Below are 21,838 nucleotides of genomic sequence, written 5' to 3' on the forward strand. Positions count from 1 at the left end.
TATACTATTTTCACTTCATAAAATCACCTACTCAATCAAAGGAGGCATAGTCTTTCATTTGAATAAATTTGAATTCTCTTTATCCAAGTTTTGTGGTAGGTTTGGCTGAAAATGGACTCGGTGGTATTGAAGATGAAACAGCCAATAGTTTACAGAAAAAAGATTAACTTCAATCAGAAAAACTCACTTCGGTTAAACTTAAAACACAAATTATAATCGAGTTCATACTCAAAATACTTTCATTCGTGAGCAAATAAAATCAACAGAGATTCGTAGACAGTAAGAAACTCCATATAAGCTTCTTTTTTCTTGATTAAAATTCTTATTTAAAAATTACATTTTAATTCACAATTTATCTAAAAATGAGACTTAATTTTTCTGATGACTGGTAACATAGATCAATAATCATTCTTTTAATCAATTTCTAAATTCTAACAAAGGAAAATTATTTCCTTAGAGACATAATTTTTTTCAAGAATACTTCTTTACTTTTATCCCTCAAACTATCGATTGTAAAACTTATACTTTGAAATACATGGGAAAATTTCTCCGAATATACAGTTATAAAGAAAACTGCTGATGAAACCCCATAAATGAGTAGCAAATTACAGGGAATTGCATCAAAATATGTCAAACTATCTTTATTCAATTTTTCGATTAGACGAGAAAAGATCACAAAAATAAAGTACAAAATATTTACAGAAGCAAACATTAAAAGCCAATTTGCCGCTAGTGCATAATGAAAAAAAAGGTCATTTTATCATCGAGTTACATCTGTAAGGAGCGAGATCAAAAGATCGATGCCGGATAAAAATATGTGCACTTTCATTTGTGAATAAAGAATAGAGAAGGTACACAGTGTGTTATTTATGATCGTATGTTTTTACTTGTTAATCAATTAGTTTCAACATTCGGTGGGGGTCTAAACAGTGAAAACTGTGAATTTATTATTTTTTGGGTCAGACATTGAACTTTTGATCTCGCACCTAACAACAGTAACATTTGTTAAATGCGCTTTATCGTCTATATGATACTTAGAATGTATATAAATCCAATCTAAAATAATCCATTATAATTCATCGTGTTCAGGTCTCTGACGGCCCTTCTCTATTATTTTACTGAGTAGTGCTGTGGCTTCAGGTTTCAAATTTTGGCCTGTTGTAATTTGCGTCTCTAAGATGACGTATCTTTTCCTGTTGACGTCATAGGATGGCCATTCTGGTACTTTGTCACTATTAGGATTTCTGAAAAAAGAAAAGCCTTGAAGTTCTGCCTCATCAATCACTTTATAATATGACTCTTTTATTTCATTGTATACATTTGTTGTACATCCCCTTGAGATGTTACCAATAGTAGATGAAGAACCACAAATTTCGACCTATGCTTAGCGGAAGGCCGTGGTTCGAATCCCGGCCGCGACATACCTAAGTAGTTAAAACAGGTAGTTCCATCGCCAAACGCTCGGCATCAGGTGTGAATTTCACGGGTCCTCGGAGATGACCTTAAAAATGGATGACCCGTGTCACAGTAGGTGTGGCACGCTAAAGAACCCTCCCTGTTCGGCCGTAAGCGCCGAGCATAGGCCTAAATTTGAAGCCCTTCACCGGTCTTGGTGACGTCTTCATATGAGTGAAAAATTCTCGAGCGAGACGTTAAGCAAGACACAGTAGCGCTCAGAATGGTAACAGTGAAGGCCGTTTATCAAATCAACATGACACAGGACTTAATAACCCCCAATAATTTATAATTTTTTATGAAATTCTTAATTTTCCCGTGGTTCAAATTCTAGTGGGTTACCTGATATGGGCTATGAATACAGGAAAAAGGCAAATTTCCAACAACGAAATCAAAACACCGCCAATATGTGTTTTCCTCAACTAATATTAATATTTGATTGCACGAAAACGACTGATCATACAGTATCTGAAAGTTAACCCATCAATGTGTTGAAGATATAATAAACCCATGGGTAAAAAAAAAACGCTCACCTGGATCACCTTCCGTCTTCAGAAAAAAATTCAAATATTATTTACCCTCTTTATTCCCACCAAAAATGGACCCCATATTACGACTTCAACCTAGCCCCACGGGGTCATGGTTTAGTTGATTAACCTTGAATCCACACTAAATGATGATGATTCAATATTAATAATATGATTACGGTGTGACCGTTGGGGCGAGCGCAGCATATCTGAATACATTTTCAAAAAATTTATATTGAAAACAAGGAAAACTGATCTGGTTCACTGTCAATACGTAGGATTACTGTCTTGCTCTTCTCGCCAATGTAGGAACCAGTTTAGCGGGAAATGCAACGAGCGTGTAGTGACGTAACCTGGTAGTTGTGACGTGACTGTTTACATATCTTTAGACAATATTTTAAAAAGAAAGGGGGGAAAATATGATTGTCATCCTTTCCTTTCAAATAAAAAAGGTTTGTAATACTTAAAAGATTTTTTTAATTATTATTTTACGAATCGAACCATCCGCCATTTTGTACGAGGGAATTCTGGGATTGGCGTCAAAAAAAAAATTCTTGTTAGAGGTTGAGATTTAGCTCGGATTATTTCCCGCGCTCTAGTCATTAGAGCTCGCAGTACGAGCCAGCGCTCCGCGTTGGCTCGCTGCGCTCGCTATTAATTACTAGCACGACGTTACTGCTCCAGGGAAGTGTGACCTTTCAATTGAATTTTTTTTAAATCTCCTTTACGCAAGGACAACTTATGGTAAGTTTGGTTGAAATTCAGACTCCTGTTCAGAAGTCAAAAATGTATATATATATATAAATCTAGACGGACAGGCGCCGGACATAAGGTCTCTAGGAAGGCAAGAACTGGGAAGAGAAAATTCAGACTGACGGACGCCAGATAAAAGCTGATCAGAAAAGCTCTTTTTATCTCAGGCGAGCTAAAAAAGCGATCCTATAATGTCTCTCAATCTGTTTCTAACAATGAATGCCCTAGCACCACCATACCTGTGTCTTTACGATGTCGACTTCCATATCTACCCAATTATAATTTTTAGACATGTTACACTCATTACATGAAAGTGAAGGGGATATAAAGATTAACATCATATCATATTCCCCGAGTCCATGCCCAAGTAAAATACGATGTTCTATGAGTGAATAAATCTCCATATCTCCCGAAGATTCATATAACCAACACTTTATTATATACTTTCAATTTCTTCTCTTCTTTTTTCTTTAAAAGTTTGCGGGCATATATCACACGATATATGCTCGGAAACATTCCGGCCCGCAAACATTACGTCACAATCAAATTTCTACGCCGTTAATTTTCAAATTTTTCGTGTTTTTCATCTTTTACTCATTTAAACTGATAAAGTTATTGTTAAAAATAAAATTATTGTTAGTTTCTAAATGAAATTGAAAGTATATAATAAAAAGGTTATAGACTTTGTATGGGAAATATGACGACCTCGTTTTTTTTTTGTCGCGGACGGACCTCGCAAGCTCGGTCCGTCTACGCGCCAAAAAACTCGGTCGTCATATTTTTCCATACAAAGTCTATAACCTATAAATATTATACTGAAACAGAGCAAGACTATAGAACAATACAATTGAAATTGTAATAAAATTTAGGATCTGCACTGCTATATGTCGTTAAGTCACTTTATGGTTGCATTGTCAACGTACGAACAATGACATATTGCGTTATATTTTCCTTTCACCCTGAGTTCCGATTAATTACATGGTCGGTGTATCAAACAAAATTCGGTGATTAAACTGTCATGGAATATCTGTGCAAACAAATCTCTCTTGAACCTTACAAAAGATGAGAACTCACTTACGGGAAATGACTCGGACGTATTCTGACGCCAAAATAAACAGCCTTTTAAAACAGTTATCTTGCCTAGTACCCGAGGCACTCGGAAGGCCTCGGCAAGTTGTGTGAAGCGTAACGGAATCATCCGAGGATTTCCGACTTTTACCTTAATGTTTATGTCAAATACAGAAATGAGTGGAATATGATGGGGGAAAAAAGTGAAGTTAGAGGGAAATATGAAATTCTATTCTACCTTGCACGAGATTGCCTAGACTAATCACATGACGAGTTCTATATAGGATTATTATATTGGGGTTTAATACTACAACAATATACATACTGGTTGGTGAATATCTTCAAACTAGGATACCTACAGATGATGACGTCTCAATATGAGTGATACATTCTCGAAGGGATGTAAAATAAAGACAGGAATCAAACAAGGAAGAAATATCATTTAAAAATACGATCGGAACTCCTCAGGCTACCATTGCAATTAAACATACGATCGGAACTCTTCAGGCTACAGTTGCAATTAAACATACGATCGGAACTCCTCAGGCTACCAATGCAATTAAACATACGATCGGAACTCTTCAGGCTACGGTTGCAATTAAATATACGATCGGAACTCCTCAGGCTACCATTGCAATTAAACATACGATCGGAACTCTTCAGGCTACGGTTGCAATTAAACATACGATCGGAACTCCTCAGGCTACCATTGCAATTAAACATACGATCGGAACTCTTCAGGCTACGATTGCAATTAAACATACGATCGGAACTCTTCAGGCTACGATTGCAATTAAACATACGATCGGAACTCGTCAGGCTACGATCGCAATTAAACATACGATCGAAACTCTTCAGGTTACGATTGCAATTAAACTTACCCAAACTTTGCAAAATTGGTCCAATATTGGACAACATTTTCAGACAGTGGATTTGCTTCGGCAAAGTTTTCACGTTTTTCTTCTGGGATTGTTGTGAGATATTCAAACAAAAGATATAGTTCATCACCATGTCCGGCTCCCTTAAACCAGGAAGGTGGATCTCCACCGAAAGGCATAGGGCTCGCTTTAGTTACCAGATATTGGAAGGTTTTAGCCCCTGTATTCTCCTTGGCGTGAATAGATAACATGATGTTACTTGGAACAATGAAAGAAGAGTCACCGTTAAATTCACAGACCTTGTTACTTTGAGCATCAACGCTCTCCGTATCGGTATATAAGTCACATATTTCTTGCACTAAATCAGGGGAATTTCCAACAGCCGTTTCAACAAATACAGGAGCGGTCATTTCACAGAGAACAGTCTTTGGAATTTTTTCTGTCACATTGAATTTGAAATGCTCTTGAAGTTGTGGAGTCATGCCAACATACACAAAATTCCCCTCCCCATCAAGTGTCCCTGACATAAAATCAACGGTACGGAAAAAACTATAAATGTCGTTATCTGACGATCTTGGATAAGCAAAGTTTTCCTTTATCAATTCCCCGTCAACACTCGGTACAAACCCCCCTAGTTCATAGGACATATTCATTGGTATCTCCAAGTCCATCATTGTAATAGCATTTGTAATATTTTCAACTGGAAGTTTCTGAAGGCACTCCAAAATTTCAGAGACATCTTTCTTTTCATTACAAGAAGTTTTTTCGAGAAGCGTGTTCGCTGTTTTTTTCTCTAAATTCTTTCTGGAGATTGCAAAGAAAGTTGCAACACCACTCTGTGAAATTGCACGTTGAAACAGTCCCTTATTAGAAGGAATCAACGTCTGCAGACTGACAGACATTCCACCAGCTGACTCTCCGAATATAGTGACAGAATTAGGGTTCCCTCCGAAGGCTTCAATATTCTTCTGAACCCAACGAAGAGCTTCAATTTGGTCCAACAGACCAAAATTACCCGACAGTAAAGGATCATTCAAAGTGAAAAAACCTAAAAGTGCAAGCCTGTAATTGATTGTCACAACTATGACGTCACCACCTAAAACCAGTTTCTGGGGTTTATATTGACCAGCTCCACCGAACATAAATCCTCCGCCGTGAATCCAAACCATTACAGAAAGACTGCGCTCCCTTGATATTTTACCAGGAACGTAAATATTGAGATATAAACAATTTTCATCTTGTTGTAAATTGTCAAATCCGGGCATTGGAAAATCCCACTGTGGACAGGAAGGAGAATTTGTATCGGATATTCCCTGGACACCTTCCCATTCTCCGATTGGTTGGGGTTTCTGAAAACGTAGTTTTCCTAATGGAGGTTGTGCAAACGGAATTTTTACAAATCTGTATACTTGACCCTTCTCATAGCTTTCCTCATAACCTCTGACCCAGCCTGACGGGGTGTTGACCTCCACGGCATTAATTACATCTGCTCCTTTCACCGTGGAAATTGTCATTAACAGCATCAGCGCGATCTTTACAGACTCCATTATAATTTTCAATCAACCTGAATAGTGATAAAAAGGTGTTACATGACGGGTACCTGAAAATGCGAAACGAAATCTAGCGAAACGAAATCAAATTGAAACGAAACGAAACCTATTGACCGAATTCTGTGATTATGATGATAAAATGGCAATATGGGTAACCATCTAAGGCCCCTGTGAAAATTGCCACACATAAATGAAATTTGCCTCCTTCCATCGTCCTCGTTTGGTTGAAACAGTTTAAGTGGTCCTTCGGTTAAGCCGGTGTCTTAGATAGTAGAAACTTTGGATATTTACTTTGTGCTAAGCCCCCGTTTACCACTTTATAATCTTTATATTTATAATCGGTAGGATTCGTTAAATTTCATTTCGGTAGGTTTCGTTGCTTTTCGCATTTTACAAGTACCCGTTAAATGACGAACATATGACAGCACAAGTAAATGACAGGTCTATAACAATCGACGTTTTGGTAGACTTTTTTAATGCAATTTGTTTCTGGCTTTTGTGACCCCCCCCCCCCCCCTCTATATTACAAGTGCAGAGTCGTGTGTAGAGTTTGCTAACATGGTTATACATGTTCCCAAATTTCCCCGAAGACTCTTTTCACGGTTAAATCTACTTCATGCAAGGTGCTTTAACTTGCCATTAATTAAATGAAAATTTAGTGTAATGAGCCACCTTAAATGCACTTTTCATATATACATGTACCTATACATATAGACCATATATCCATTAAGGTTCCACTCTAGAGCCTGAACCCTAACCCAGGGGTCATGAAATTCACAATGCTCTCTATAACCATACTTATAATTTTTCAAGCTGTGCAGGGGTAAAGAAAGTTTTAAAGAATTCGTAAAGTCTCACAAGGCAAGGAATACTTTTTAAAATGTTTTTGACCCAACCCTCTAGGTCCCAGAGGTACAGTAACCATGGAATTTACATTTTTAGTTTTTCTTTTCCAAAAGATGTTCCATACGAAATGAAAATGCTATTATAGAGAGTTTTACTGCATATATTAAAAAATATATATATCAACGGAGAACGGATGACGACCGACAGCTTCCGATCGCAATAGGTCAAATCGGGTGACGTTACGTCATGTGTTATGACGTCACTGATGAGTCGATACGCATGGATCATCTGAATCCGGGATCATGAAACTGTCTTTAACTTTATGATTGTCTTAAATCAATAAAGTTGTACTTAAATTTAAAACTGAAATAATGATTGAAATAAATGGTTTCTAAACTAAAATTGTTAATGTAGATCTACAGTATCTATATTATTATGGTAAATCATGATACCTTGTGCAATGTAATCTATTTGATTTCATCCCAGATGAAAGGAATAGGTCGAAATCTTTAGTTCATTCTTGACTAATTTAACTCTCGGACATCTTCGGTGAGCCTAATTTGTATAATGTATGTATTGTGCGCGCTTTTTTTTACACGTGATCAAATAAGTAAACAATACTGCGCCCGTGAATTTAAACATCGAGTTCATCAACTACAGATATTGTAGCAAGGACCTATAAGACTGAATTGATTATCCTTCATCATGTGTAAAACACTAAAGGGTAGTTATAGATATGCACAGATCCAAGATCTGCTAAGACAATGACACGTGGTATGCTAATAAGACAGTCACGTGGTCAGCACTCGGTTCGTTCCGGAAAGAAAGTGTCCAAAAAGACCGACTCTCTTTCAAAACTATTTTCATTGATATCTCTACAACCGTAAATTTTTGTATGCATATTTAATAAAAGTTTTGTTGGTCCCCCCCCCCCCCCCATTTCATTCATAGAATATTATGGTATTATATCTTTATTCAAATCCAACACGAAATTTGGGACATGTGTACGTACCTTTACAATGGACCACAAAATAATCGATTAGAGGTTTATAAGATTGGCACTGGTATTTTGCCTTAAATTTTTAGACTGCCCTTATGTTGTCTTAATTTTCTAAGACTGCTGCTAAGTTCGTACAAAATGACCACACTGTTGCATTTTTTAGGCGAGTAAAAGAAAATGAGCGCGATGTCCGTCAATGAAGATGTCTGGTCCGACCAAATCAATTTAAGAAAAATAAGCCGTCGGTAGATCGAAGACACGGGTTCTTGTAGCAACAACCACCCATTTTTTAAAAATTACCCAAAACAATAAAAATCAGGTGTAATTACCAATTTTGAGTATGCTGATTTCAAATCTGGATTCCTTTTACTCCAATTTCTTATAGAAAATGAGGTATAGTGTCTTAAACACTCCTACCGTCAGGTTGCCTAAAACGGAAAATGTTTCATTTCGCATCAAAAAGTGACCCAACTTTATTTCTTGAAACCCCATTACCCAAAACAATAAAAAGCAGGTGTAATTACCAATTTTGAGTATGCTGAATCCAATTCTAAATTCCTTTTACTCCACTTCCTTACAGAAAATGAGGTATAGTGTCTTAAACACCCCTACCGTCAGGTTGTCAAAAATTGAAAATGTTCCATTTCACATTAAAAAGTGACCTGAAAGTTATTTCTTGAAATAAGGCATACAACAGAAAATGAAAACAATTAATACTGAGTTGCTCCATGAACATTCTTAGTTGTTTTGGAAAGAATATATCTCACCTCTGGACTTCACAGATACAGGAAAGGAAGAGGAATACGGAGCGGATCAACGATCTTAAATTTAATCAGATTGGGCCATAGCCTAATGAACGGATGAACAGGAGCAAAACTAAAATTAATAGGAAAACTGATTTATTAAACATCAGCAAGTCTTTTCCGAGAACTTCTGGTAGAGCTGTCGGGAGGGGGTGGGGGGGGGGCTGAGTTGCATCATTATCAGAATTTACCGAAACAGTGGACTCTCTGGCCAGTCTGAGGGCTGAGCTAGTTGCATCAGAACTGACAGAAGCAGAACTCGCTGGCCAGTCGGGGGGCTGAGTGGTATCAGAATCTATTATTTATTTATTTTTATTTTTTCAAAATTCAGAAATTTAAAAACTGCATGATCAGATTTTTTTGTAACACTAATAATTAATGTCCCTTTATTACGATGACTCTTCAAGTACAAACCATGATATTAAAAAAAAAAAATGAAATGAAATGATAGATAAATAAATAAATAAAATATTTGTAAGTTACTTTATTTATCTATAAGTGAGTCACTAATTAAGTGTAACTGGTGGCAGTGCAACTTGCAAGTGAAAATTGCATCATCTGTAGCTTATGACCCCCTTTGCCTTGCCTTGTAATTAATATTGTTGAAAATTTGAGAAAAATAGCACTTTTAACACACACACCCCCAGTCCATACCCCACTTTTCTTTAAACGTTAAAAATCCAGCTAATTCAGTGAGGAAGAAATGTCACTACCATATTTCGAATTTCCTCTAGACTATATCAAATTAAATACCGCACTGCCATCAGTCACAGATTGACACTGGTAGGGGTATGGGGACCTGGTCTGTGAGTGTGATGGAAAAGATTCTGATGAAAATAAAGATTCACTCATCATTAAGAAATGTATAAACATTGTATTATTGTATACCACCGGTACGTTGTGAGTACGTTAATAATGGGAGTTATCTTTCCTTGGATATCTAAATCAATCAAATACTATATGAACACGGGCAATTATCGTCCATGTTTGACCTCAGTATAATTTATTTATGCATAAAATGTATTAATATGTCACTCTTTGTTGCGTATTTCACCGTTAAGTAAATGTTTACATATATTCGCTCTGCTTAATCGCTTCAATCTCAAAGGGATTTTCTGGAATGTGCCTAATCACGTGAGATACGCTAAATATAGCTATTTTAGATCCGAACGATCAACTTCGCATCATTCGTAGGCTCTAGGTTTATCCATACTAGCCCGTAAAAAATAGGGTGGAACCTCGTCCCACTTTCCCTGTAGAAATAAAAATAGAACATGACGCGCCACCTAGCGAGCGTGGTTGTTGTTAGTTCTTGGCGTTTTGAAACATTTACATGTACTTAAGGCTAACCGCTGTTGATGGTTAGCCTCCGAGTGGCTTGTCATTCCAACATACGACAAACTTTAATTGGAATACTTTCAGACCTTACTTGTACCACAAGGTCGACCAATTCTGTACGCTAACTTCTTTCTCTCGCTGTCGTACGTTTAACATGTCTTCTACGTAAAGCCTTTTGTCACGTGACTTCACGGATGTTTACATTTAAAACATAATGATTGAATCCGAATGGTCACACTATAAATTTTCGGAATATTACAAACCTATTCACGTGAAAAGTTTGTTTACAGGGGGAAAAAAGTCAAGTCCCTGTCATCGAAAAGTACCGCCGCTTGTCCGAAAATTTTTAGAGCAGTTAACGGAGTGGGTCATCCCCGGATTGATCGCTCGATTCACTAACTGATCGTAGTTCATAAACGTGGTAGTAGCACGTACACGTATTACCAGGGCTGCGTTCAAGATCGTAACGGCTACGTAGGGCTCGGTAGCGCTACGATCTTGAACGATGTGCTAGGCTAGCCCTACGTAGGTATAACAAGAGTCAATTCATACAATTCGTTCATTATACCCAGATATATTGCCTAGCAGCTAGGCTAGCCGCTACGATCTGGAAAGCAGTCCTGTACTTACCAAGTCTCATTTTCCCTTTACTCTCGCTCAGATTATATTATCATAAAAATTCATCGATGTATCAGATCGTGGGAAGGGAATGTCCTTCGTTTAAGTAATATAATTATAAATCTTCATAAAATGATAAATATGGTCCTAGTTAAAACTATTATAAGTATAGCTAACACTGAACACAGTCTATGTTACTTCTGATTTTCGATCCCGATGTAAATTATTCGCCCGTTGTATTTGACCACGCCCACTTTATCTTTCAGCCAATAACTTTAATGACAGTTTCTAATGTTTAATTTACTATATAAAGCCATGCAGCGAACGATTCGTCGAAGCGAGACAGCTGGCTTTGCTACCTACACTTCTCCTTCCATTCTTCTTATTTTGGAATAACGTCTTGTGCGTCTACTTTGCTCATTTTAACTTACTAAATTATTATGTTACCTTTGTGTTGGGAGAATTTCTTGATAGTTTATCTAGGCTAAGTTCTAGGATTTAGACGTGTATGTTTGTCATATCTATACTGGTAATAAATTCGTAAGTGTTGTTTATCTTATTTTCATTTCTATTGAGTTTATTTTCAAGTTTTAATTCAGTGTAGTTGGGTCGTTTCGAAGTCGCCACTATCAAATAAAATCAAACAAACACAGCGCGAAGTACATACTATACGAACGCGAGACCTGCTACACATGTAACTTTAAAGTTAAAACAGTTTACCGAAATTAGGTTGTACACTACCCGACAATGTCCAATAAATCAAGCCACTGTTTACAATATAGCAGTTTTTCTGTTTGTCATTCATACATGTATTACGTTTTCGGTTAAATTGCGTTTGACGTGAAGAAACGATGTGCATTCATAATTTTCCCCTTAATTTGTCGCCCTGGACAAAAACTATCATACTATAAGATACCGTTCATTTCAATATTCATACGCGCAACAATTTAAACATGCATTTTAAAAAGTCCTTCCTCTATACAAATTATTTAATTGTGATTTTCCGCACTTGCATGGAGTTTCATCTAGTATTTGTAAAATAAGTTCGCCCTCTCGCCTCACTTTTCGGTTTAAAAGTCCGAGGAACTATTCTACAAATTGTTGTGGTCAAAAAAGCATTGCATTTATCGCTTCCATCACTCACTATTTTCACTGTCATTCAGTACTACTTTTTCAATATTACATGTTTGATCTGCTAATCTCCTTTCCCCTTGATTTCTATCAATAATTTATAGGGGTAGTGTACAATTTTCCAGGAAAATCTATGCACCAGACTCTTAGAAAATGTCAGTAAAGTACCATCATCACAGACAGATGGCGTGTTGATTCCCATATATATACCCTGCCCCTAAACTCCGAGGGGGGGGGGTGTCTTTATAATAATCATCCCTTTTCAAACTTTACGCCAGGTGTTTTCTGTGAAATGTAATTTAATCATTTAATTTCTACTTTATATGGAGAATATAGAATACTGTATGAATATACGCAATCTGATAAAATTTAGCATTATAATTTCAGCAATCATATCACATTGTAGAGGCATGTTCAACATAATTCGTTATCTCTGAGTTGACATAAAATGCCAGGGCCGTAAATTAACCTTCAATTTGGAGGAGGCAGGAAATTAGGGTCGCCCAGGCCCCCAGACGCTGAGCACATTTTGTGCACACTGAACACGTTTCGTGCAAAATCCTTGATTCTAGGGCCTTCTAAGATGTTACTTGACTAACTCATTCTAAAAGAAAGATTTGGAATGCTTTTTAAGGGAGGTATCATGTTCTTAGTTATTGGAAACAACATAAATTCTAATGAACTTTAAATTTTAATTTTTTTTGGCTCAAAAGTTGGAGGAGGCAGCTGCCTCCTCCGCTTCCATGTAATTTACGGCCCTGAATGCCTTCATTGAAGATTGTTGTAGTACGGGAATATTTATGTAGCTATGGGAACAGACCGAGTTTGGTCCCTCAGGATATTTTTCATCTGCAGCTACATGTTTATATAAATCATGATGATATAATTAATTCTTAATACAACAAACTGATTGAAAAATTAAAAGCTGTATGTATACCTGTACAGGTTAAATACAATGTTAAGCAAAATGTAGATCGTCCCATGCATGCAACACCCGACTAAAATACCACTAGTAAATAGTCTGCACGTAGACATGTCAAACACGTTTTTGTAACTGTTACAAGTGGAGAATATGTACAGTATTATTTTGAAATCGAAAACTTTTAAGATTAATTTACTTTATTTAATAGTGAAAAAAGAAGTTGCAGTAAACATTTATAAGGGCAAACAAATACGATCTGCATGCTGACAGTCACACGTTAATCCAAATCATTTATAAACAATGAAAATTCAAAACACAAGGGGGTATCTTAATTATGAATATCGTGTTTTTTTTTCCAAATATATATCTGACTGGAAGGGATGACGATGTGCTCATCATCCTTAACCCCTTCCTACAATAATTTGGTTACTTACCGTAACAAAACACAGCGCCGGATCACACAGACACACTCTGTGTATGTATACCCGTTTACACAGCGCCGGATCACACAGGCACACTCTGTTTCAAGTACTGTCTGTACTAGATATTGAGCTTTCGTTGACACAGCACTGTGTCGTGTGCGAGTTTCAACAAGAAGGAGTAATCATCTAGTGACCTACATTTTCACCTCCTTATTTAAACACTTGCAATATTTAGTTTATAAAATTGTCTAACACTACGTCTAGAGATGGGTACCTGTAAAGTGCGAAACGAAACGAAACGAAAGCTACTGAAACGAAACGAAATCTGTCGAAACGAAACGAAACCCACCGAAACGAAACGAAACAGATTGTATAATCGAACTCTTTTAATTATAATAATTAAAAATGGTATCTTAGGCCCCTGTTAAAGTTTACACATATAAATAAAATTCGCCTCCCCTTTGATGTAGGCTTTCGACTTGACTGATACAAAGTTTTAAAAGTTGGAAGGGGGGGGGGGGGGGTAAGCACAAAGTACATAGATACCATGTGCAATTAGCTTCGGATCCATAAATTTCAGAACGGAAGGTTACAGTCTCACAGGTCAGAAGTCTGGGGAAACACACTAAACGAGGGATGGGGTCGTCGGCGTTGGATCCGCTTTTGGGCATGAATACATGTTTCACTATTTTTTGCTCTAAAGACAAATATATGTATACATGTGGATATTGTGTATTTGTATGTAGTATATCAAACGGTGGATTCTGAATATGTCCTCCCGTTCTCTTTGTGATTTCTGCTTAAAATTCCCTTATTCATAAGCCTTTTCAGTTTACAAAATGCTGACCTCCTCCTAATATCATTGCATTAAAAAAATTCCGTTTTCCGTCCCGTTTTCAATTCCCCGTCTTAGCAACACCCAAAATGTATAGAGTTTTTCCATTATTGAAAGTACTCGCACCTCAGCAGTTAGAGATAAAATAAGAGGTTAAGAGCTCTTCCTGCTTTCAATTTTCTCAGACACCAGCTTCGTCAAACAATGTATCTATGCCCAAAGGCGGATCCAACGTTGGCGACCCCACCCCTCGTATACAAAGTGTGTTTCCCCAGATCTCTGAGACTGTAACCCTCGGTTCTGAAATTTATGGATCCGAAACTAATTGTACATGGCATTTAATCAACTACGGATATGTACTTTGTGCTTACTCCCCCCTTTCCAGCTTTTAAAACTTTGTAACAGTCAAGCCGAAAGCCTACATCAAAGGGGAGGCGAATTTTATTTATATGTGGTAACTTTCACAGGGGCCTAAGATACCATTTTTAATTATTATAATTAAAAGAGTTCGGTTATACAATCTGTTTCGTTTCGTTTCGGTAGGTTTCGTTTCGTTGGGTTTCGTTTCGTTTCGGTAGGTTTCGATTTCGTTTCGCACTTTACAGGTACCCGTCTAGAGATCGCAAATCTAACAAAAGCTGTTTACTCTGTACACCTCTTCTGCTATGAGTTTAAATATTTCAATCAATATTGAACAAAGATGACTCAATTTCATCCGCTGTACAACATATCACCGAGACAATTTATGGTCAATTTGAAATCGCAACTATTCTCAAATTAACAGCATCAAAACGAATGACTTTTCAACACTTTGAAAGACCATGCATCACGTTGAATTAAAGACTAGACTTTTTGACATCATATAGGCAATTGCTTCTTGAAGAAAAAGGAAAAAAGGAAATGTTGGTATCCAGTGGTCAGTCATGATCATGTCCAAAAATTCCTTTTTTTAAACACCACTCCGATTCCACGCACAAGTGTTCTAAATTTGAAATAAAAAAATATGCAGGAGTTCCTCATTGACAAATCTTCGAAGTCTTTGGTGATCAGGTCTTCCAACAGTCTGTTGGAATTCGTATGGGCACGAATTGTGCTCCTTTATTATCTAACCTGTTATTCTTATGAATCAGTTTATTCAAAAAGCTTCTACATGAGAAGAAAAAATCTCTTACTGTGGCCTTCATCTCGACATATATAACAACGACGTTTTATCGATTAACAATAATAATTTTCATTCATATATTGATTCGATTGATTGATATTTCCGCCACATTCAACAATTTTTCAGTCATATGGTGGTGTCCAGTTTTTATTGGTGGAAGAGAGAACCCAGATACATGTACCTGGGGATCGAGAGACCACCGACCTTCCGAAAGTAAACCGGGAAACTTTCTCACTTACAGTGTACCGGCGCGAGCGGGATTCGAACCCGCGCCGAATCCCGTTCGTGCCGGTAAGTTTCCCAGTTTACTTTTGGAAGGTCGGTGGTCTCTTCCCAGGTACATTGTATCTGGGTTCTCTCTTCCACCAATAAAAATCCCTGCGAATTCGAAATAAAAGAGACCACAAAGTCCTTCACATCTGCCTCGTACTTTGATATTTTATTGAAAATGGATATCAAAGGCAAACTAACAACTCAACTTTATGGCAAACGGGATGATTTCAGCTTCTCCATCGTTAACGTCCCTTATTTATGTAGCAATATTCCATTATCACCTGCATGTGGTGTTTATACATGTATCTCTCAACTGATTCGATACGCAAGAGCTTGTTTTGCGCACAATCAGTTTTTAAATCGAGGCAAGCTACTGACAAACAAGTTGATGTTACAGGGATTTCAACAGTCTCATTTAAAGTCAGTATTTCACAAATTCTATGGTCGTTGAAATGATCTAATTTGGCGATACAACCTATGTTTGGGTCAAATGCTACCTGACGTGTTTCATACCGATTGTTAGACCATTCTTGGCTCACTGATTTTACTACGGTTTATTCCGTTTACCTGATCTAGATATAGGTCCCCCAGTGTTTGAGACCGGTCGACAGGGGATGCTTGCTCCCCCTAGGCACCTGACCCCCACCTCTGGTATATTCAGGGGCCCGTCTTTGCCTAACTCTCTATTTTGTATTGCTTATAGGAGTATTCATACACTCAATATATGACCAATAGAGCCCCACCCTAACATCACAACCCCTAACCCTGGGACCAAGAATTTCACGATGTTGGTGGAGGCACTCTTGCTCATTATAATCATGTACATAGTTTGTTTACTAAATCCTCAGGAGTAAAGAAGATTTTTAAAGATTGTATTAATTTTTACCCAACCTGACGGGATCATGAATTTCTCCTCATCCTCCCCCTACAGATATTGCAATTTGGTCAAAATTTGGTCAGTTTAAGAAAAGAAACTGAAAATGTTCAAATGTTATCGCATAACTGAAGACAACGGATAGCAGTAAGTCACCCTGGGAGACTCAGGTGACCTAAAAAGATTGATTGATTGAATATTGTTTTACGTCCCTCTCGAGAATATTTCACTCATATGGAGACGTCACCACTGCCGGTGAAGGGCTGCAAAATTTAGGCCTATGTCCGGCGCTTACGGCCATTACACAGGGAGGAATCTTTATCGTGCTACACCTGCTGCGACACGGGACCTCGGTTTTTACGGTCTCATTAAGTTGCCTCTTACGACAAGCAAGGGGTACTGAGGAACTATTCTAACCAGGATCCCCACGGGATACCTAAAAAGAACTGCAATACATGAACTATAGGTATTTCAATGTCACTGCATGTAAAATCATTAATGGATTTCCAATATTCCGTGCGTTTCTATTTCAATAGGACTTAAGGAATGCTGTTTTACAACATGTCATGTTGCGAGGAAATACTTTACTTTGCAGCATTCTTTTTTGAATGCGATTTAGATGTCTTTGTGTGGTTTGCATATAACAGTAGCATAATCCAATGACAGTCCAAGAATATACCACGTAGGTCACCAAAAATTGATAAACAACAATGACCAAGTGCTCAATGATGTCATTTGAAGCACCTTGTTTCTACCAAGATTAAAATTTCGTGTAAATCCCCTGGCTACAATTAGACCGATCCTCGGCACTTTCGGTCTTTGAGCAGGGAGGGATCGCCTCTTACGACAAGCAAGGGGTACTGAGGACTTATTCTATCCCGGATCCCCACAGGGACTAATAAATCGAAAGTCGATGGATATTTAAAGGGAGCATATAGCCCTTCCCAAAATTGTAGTTTTCATTATCCAAGGGTTAGGGTTTTAAGAACACATCTTGTTTTATACTCAGTATTACTCCTGCTGAGTATTAGAAATTAGCTTTGATACACGGCTGAGGAAAATTAGTATCGATTTCATAGCCTTAGGGCTAGTGATACCTTTATCTAATGCTCAGGCGACTGATAAGGCCTATGGGCCTCTTTTGTTACCCACGACACTAACTACCTATGTAAAACTTATACGGTACCAATTTTGATGCACCAGATGCGCATTTCGACAAATAATGTCTCTTCAGTGATTCTCAACCGAAATGTCTGAAATCCGAAATAGCTATATAACTTATATAATTTGACTCTCCATTTTTAGTTGTTTTTTTTTTTATTTTCCGTTTGAAATTTATTTCAGTCAATGTATGCACAGCGCCATTGATGATGACGATTATGAGGACAATGTAGAATTGTGCGCTACGTAAATGTTGATGTCAAAAAGCATAGGTTTAACCGACATATACAGATGTACAATTGTTTGTGGAGATGCAGACATACTCGGCTGGACAGAAAACGGATATTTACCAGACAGAAAAGATAATTCAAGGTGGCTCACTATGTCTTGAAAGAGTTTCTAAAATAAGCATGACATGATAATATGGAATAATTTCATGTGTCAAGAAGCCAGAAATATATGCAATTTAGGATAAAAAAAAATTATTTTCAAAATATTAATTCAACTAGAACTATCCTTCCGGGACTAATGACCCCCCCCCCCCCCCTCCGGGCATACTAACAACAATCCCCCCATGCAATGGACAATGGATATATAGGAAGTGGAAATATTCAGACATTCACTGTAAACCAAAATTTATGGTACATAAATGTTATTCTACTATAATAAAAATTGTATATAAAAGGTCTGATTCAAACCTTTTAATTTTGATTTGTTTTGAAATATTCTCCAAACAAAGAGACCCCACTCCTCCCTTAAACAAAATAGAAATAAGCATAACTTTCAAAATACTTTAAATATTCTAAATTAAAATAAGAAATGCATAACTTCAGTCTAAGAACAATGTATTTACAACATTTAAACTAAATCAGAACAAGAGGTACTGTGAGCAATGCTCACTAAGAATACCCCCCCCCCCCCCCTTACCCCAATCTCCCAAAAGGTGTTGTTAATTGGTCTTTCCTGAGTCTAAAAATATCAGCAAGGTAGAAGAACTGTGAATAAACATTTGTTATGAAGAAAACCAAACAAATCCATGTGAAAATAGAAGGCAATTTTGAGCTTGAGGTCAAAGGTCAAGGTCATAAATTTACTTGACAGATTGTCTCATGGTGACCATGTCAAGGTCATAAAAGATGTCATGAATATACACAAAAAATCTTCTCATGGCAACACAACAATTTACAAATATGGTATGCCTTTGTAGAAGAAAATGGAAGATATAGTCTGAACACAGATCCATAGTATAAACCTATAATTTTGACCTTGAGATCAAAGGTCATAAAGAGGTCATGAATGTACATGACACAGTCTCATGATGATACACCCATGTCTTATGGTATGACTATGTCAAAACCCTATAATCAATTTTGACCTTGAGGTCAAAGTTCAAGGTAATATAGAGGTCATGAAGGTACCCGACACATCGTCTCATGGTGATACACTCATGTGTCAAATATGGTATGCCTATGTCAAAGAACAAAGAAGTTATGGCCCGGACACGAATCCATTGTAAAAAACCTTTAATTTTGACCTTGAGGTCAAGGTCATGAAGGTACTCGACACATTGTCTCATGGTGATCCACCTGTGTGCCAAATATGGTATGCCTATGTCAAAGAACAAAGAAGTTATGGCCCGGACACAAATCTGCACAGACAGACGGGCGGACAGACAGAGTAATTCCTATATACCCCCTGAACTTCGTTCGTGGGGGTATAATAATGACCAAGTCCATAAGTAGAAAAAAGCCTGTATTAAATTGAGGAAAAATTGTCCAATCAATATGGCAATACCACGTGCACATGTTCATTTGGTTCGTAATGAGTGTACAAATTTTCAGAAAAATCCATGCACTAGTTTCTTACAACATGCAAGGACAGAATCATATCTACAGACAGACGGATGGATTGTCAGACATACCCCCCCCTCCCCCCCATTAAACTTCTTGTAGAGGGTATAAATATGATTATACAGAAACAAATTAACTTCATAACACATTTAAATCGCCACCTTGCGACGTAGTGTCATAAAAAAAAATGTCTTCGTGTGTTAAGAGCTAATTCAAACCTCTAACTCTTGTATTAATATAAAAACTCGAAGCTAATTCACATTTCCCATATTATTTATTTCCATAAAACATAGATGCACATGATAAATTGACTGCGTGGACATGTAATAAAGTACAAATCTTGAAATTGATAAATGTCTAAGAGACGTAATAAACCTGTATTAATTCTGGTCAAACTCATTCTGATAATGATCTCTCTTTCTACTACACAAAGATACTACTGGACACACCCACATTAGGGTACCCTAGTTGTTATTCCCAGGGAACTGCAGCATGTCCAGTGGGTTTTCCGTGTCCTCCACATCCGGGATCTTCCACTGATCTTTCCGTCCCACTTCGTACATTTCTTTTATGGCTGCCCGGATTTTGTCACTGCCCTCCGCCGCGATTTCCTGGTATTTATCATACAACTGTAGAGCGGTGTTCGCATCTTCTACGGAGTCATGGGTAGATGACTGAATACTTGTTTCTTGAAGTAGAAAAAATAAAAACAATATTCATACTGTAACAAGTTGCTGTTAAAGGACTGCAATACATGGACCATAGGCATGTGTTTCTAACAGAAACTATTATAGGTTGAAATAAAAATGTGTTTCAAAATAGATTTTTAAAATCTTGAAACATGCAAAATATCTCATTCATTCTAAGTTTTAAAGCTAGACAGAGGCAGATCTAGATAGGATTGTTTGACCCCCCCCCCCCCCCCCCCCACCTTTGTATTGAATCCCAATCCCAATATTCAGGTACAGTTGAACACCGATATCTCGAATACCATGGATATGTCGAAGTGAATCAGAAGTCCCAACCACTTATTCCTGAAGTATTCTATCCTCGATATCTGAAATCCTCGGATATCTAAAAGTTTTTTCTTGGTCCCATCATGTTCGAGATAACGAGGATTGACTGTACTTGTGCATGCGCAAGCTGTCTACGCAACGTAAAGTTTCGGTGAATCCCAATAAACGAACACTTACACATGCACAAGGTGACTTTTCCACATAGCATCCAGTTAAACCTCGCTTATATACCTTAATTAAAACCATGACAACCAATGTACATACAGTGGAAATGCCAGTAAAAAAAACCCAGTAATCAATAAAGACTAGGTAGCAGTTGTCTCCCTTCCAAAGGAAGCATTTTTAGTATCAGCATGTTCCTTCTTCACACATTTCACCCAATTACACCCGCATAGGCACTAATTCAGAAAAAAAACAACCCCAAAACAAATTGTACATGTACACTTGCTGTTCTAGTTGGGAAGATTTTAAATATAAAAGGAAATATTAAGCTAGATATTTGTTGTAAGGGTTTACTGAGGAAATACCATGCTAGATATATGTTGTAAGGAGTTTACTGAGGAAATACCATGCTAGATATATGTTGTAAGGAGTTTACTGAGGAAATACCATGCTAGATATTTGTTGTAAGAGGTTTACTGAGGAAATACTGTGCTAGAGATTTGTTGTAAGAGGTTTACTAAGGAAATACTGTGCTATATATATGTTGTAAGGGTTTACTTACTGAGGAAATACCATGCTAGATATTTCAAGGAGATCATTCTCTGTCTTGGTATGTAAAAGAGCTGCACTGTATCCACGATCTGGTCCTTTGGAACCTAACATAAAATAAATTCACGGCATTAGAAGCTGGTAATCATTTACATAAACATTTTGTAAGTAGCAATAGATGTTCCCTATCAGCTCCAAGTCGAGTTGTAAGCATAATATTCTGCATGAGTAATCTTTCATAAACAATTTATGCAATATGTAAAAAAAAAAAAAAAAAAGAGGCCCATGGGCCACAACGCTCATCTGAGTCACCTTGACCTTGCTGTACTTCAGAATAAGATTTTAAAAAGATCTGTACCCTCTTTAATCCCTATGTTATGTTCCCAACCTAGTCACGTGCAGTTGTGACTAAACTGAACTTGAATCGGATGCCTCAATGCCTCACTGTTCTGGGGGGGAATTCCCCCCCCCCCCCCCCATTTCTATGGGTCAGACAAGATCACAAATCAAAAGCTTTTATTTGATTTTTGCCAAGAACTAATCATTCGGGATACTTGGTTATTTACCTATGTTCATAGCTTTACTGCATTTAAGCTCGGGATCTGTATTCTATTAATCTGTCAGTGTGACAAAAAATGTTGTGTA

The 21,838-nt window shown here is 37.3% G+C and overlaps 2 protein-coding genes across 5 annotated transcripts in view; both read right to left on the reverse strand.

Annotated features, from left to right (window-relative positions):
• Positions 1–625: 625 nt before the first annotated feature.
• LOC125666000 (carboxylesterase 1C-like) lies at positions 626–13,498 on the reverse strand. 4 transcript variants are annotated; one of them, XM_048899054.2, is made up of 3 exons: positions 13,324–13,498; positions 4,685–6,245; positions 626–1,244 (listed from the first exon to the last, which is right to left on the reverse strand). In XM_048899054.2, the coding sequence occupies exons 2-3, from the start codon at positions 6,226–6,228 to the stop codon at positions 1,070–1,072; spliced, it is 1,719 nt and encodes a 572-aa protein (XP_048755011.2). In that variant the 5' UTR covers positions 6,229–6,245; positions 13,324–13,498; the 3' UTR covers positions 626–1,069. The 4 variants fall into 4 exon arrangements, with proteins under 4 accessions (XP_048755011.2, XP_048755014.2, XP_048755015.2 ...); XM_048899057.2 differs by lacking the exon at positions 13,324–13,498 and adding an exon at positions 10,849–11,054; XM_048899058.2 differs by lacking the exon at positions 13,324–13,498 and adding an exon at positions 10,310–10,435.
• A 6,223-nt stretch (positions 13,499–19,721) lies between these two features.
• LOC125665996 (PAN2-PAN3 deadenylation complex catalytic subunit PAN2-like) overlaps positions 19,722–21,838 on the reverse strand; it is a 56,837-nt gene continuing 54,720 nt past the window's right edge. The window contains exons 28-29 of the mRNA XM_048899046.2: positions 21,207–21,300; positions 19,722–20,154 (exon numbers count right to left, since the gene is read on the reverse strand). Of these exons, the coding sequence (XP_048755003.1) occupies positions 19,931–20,154; positions 21,207–21,300 (318 nt within the window). The 3' untranslated portion in view covers positions 19,722–19,930. The remainder of the gene's footprint in view (positions 20,155–21,206; positions 21,301–21,838) is intronic.

Source organism: Ostrea edulis, chromosome 10 (genome assembly GCF_947568905.1).
Source record: "Ostrea edulis chromosome 10, xbOstEdul1.1, whole genome shotgun sequence".
NCBI classification, from domain to species: domain Eukaryota; kingdom Metazoa; phylum Mollusca; class Bivalvia; order Ostreida; family Ostreidae; genus Ostrea; species Ostrea edulis.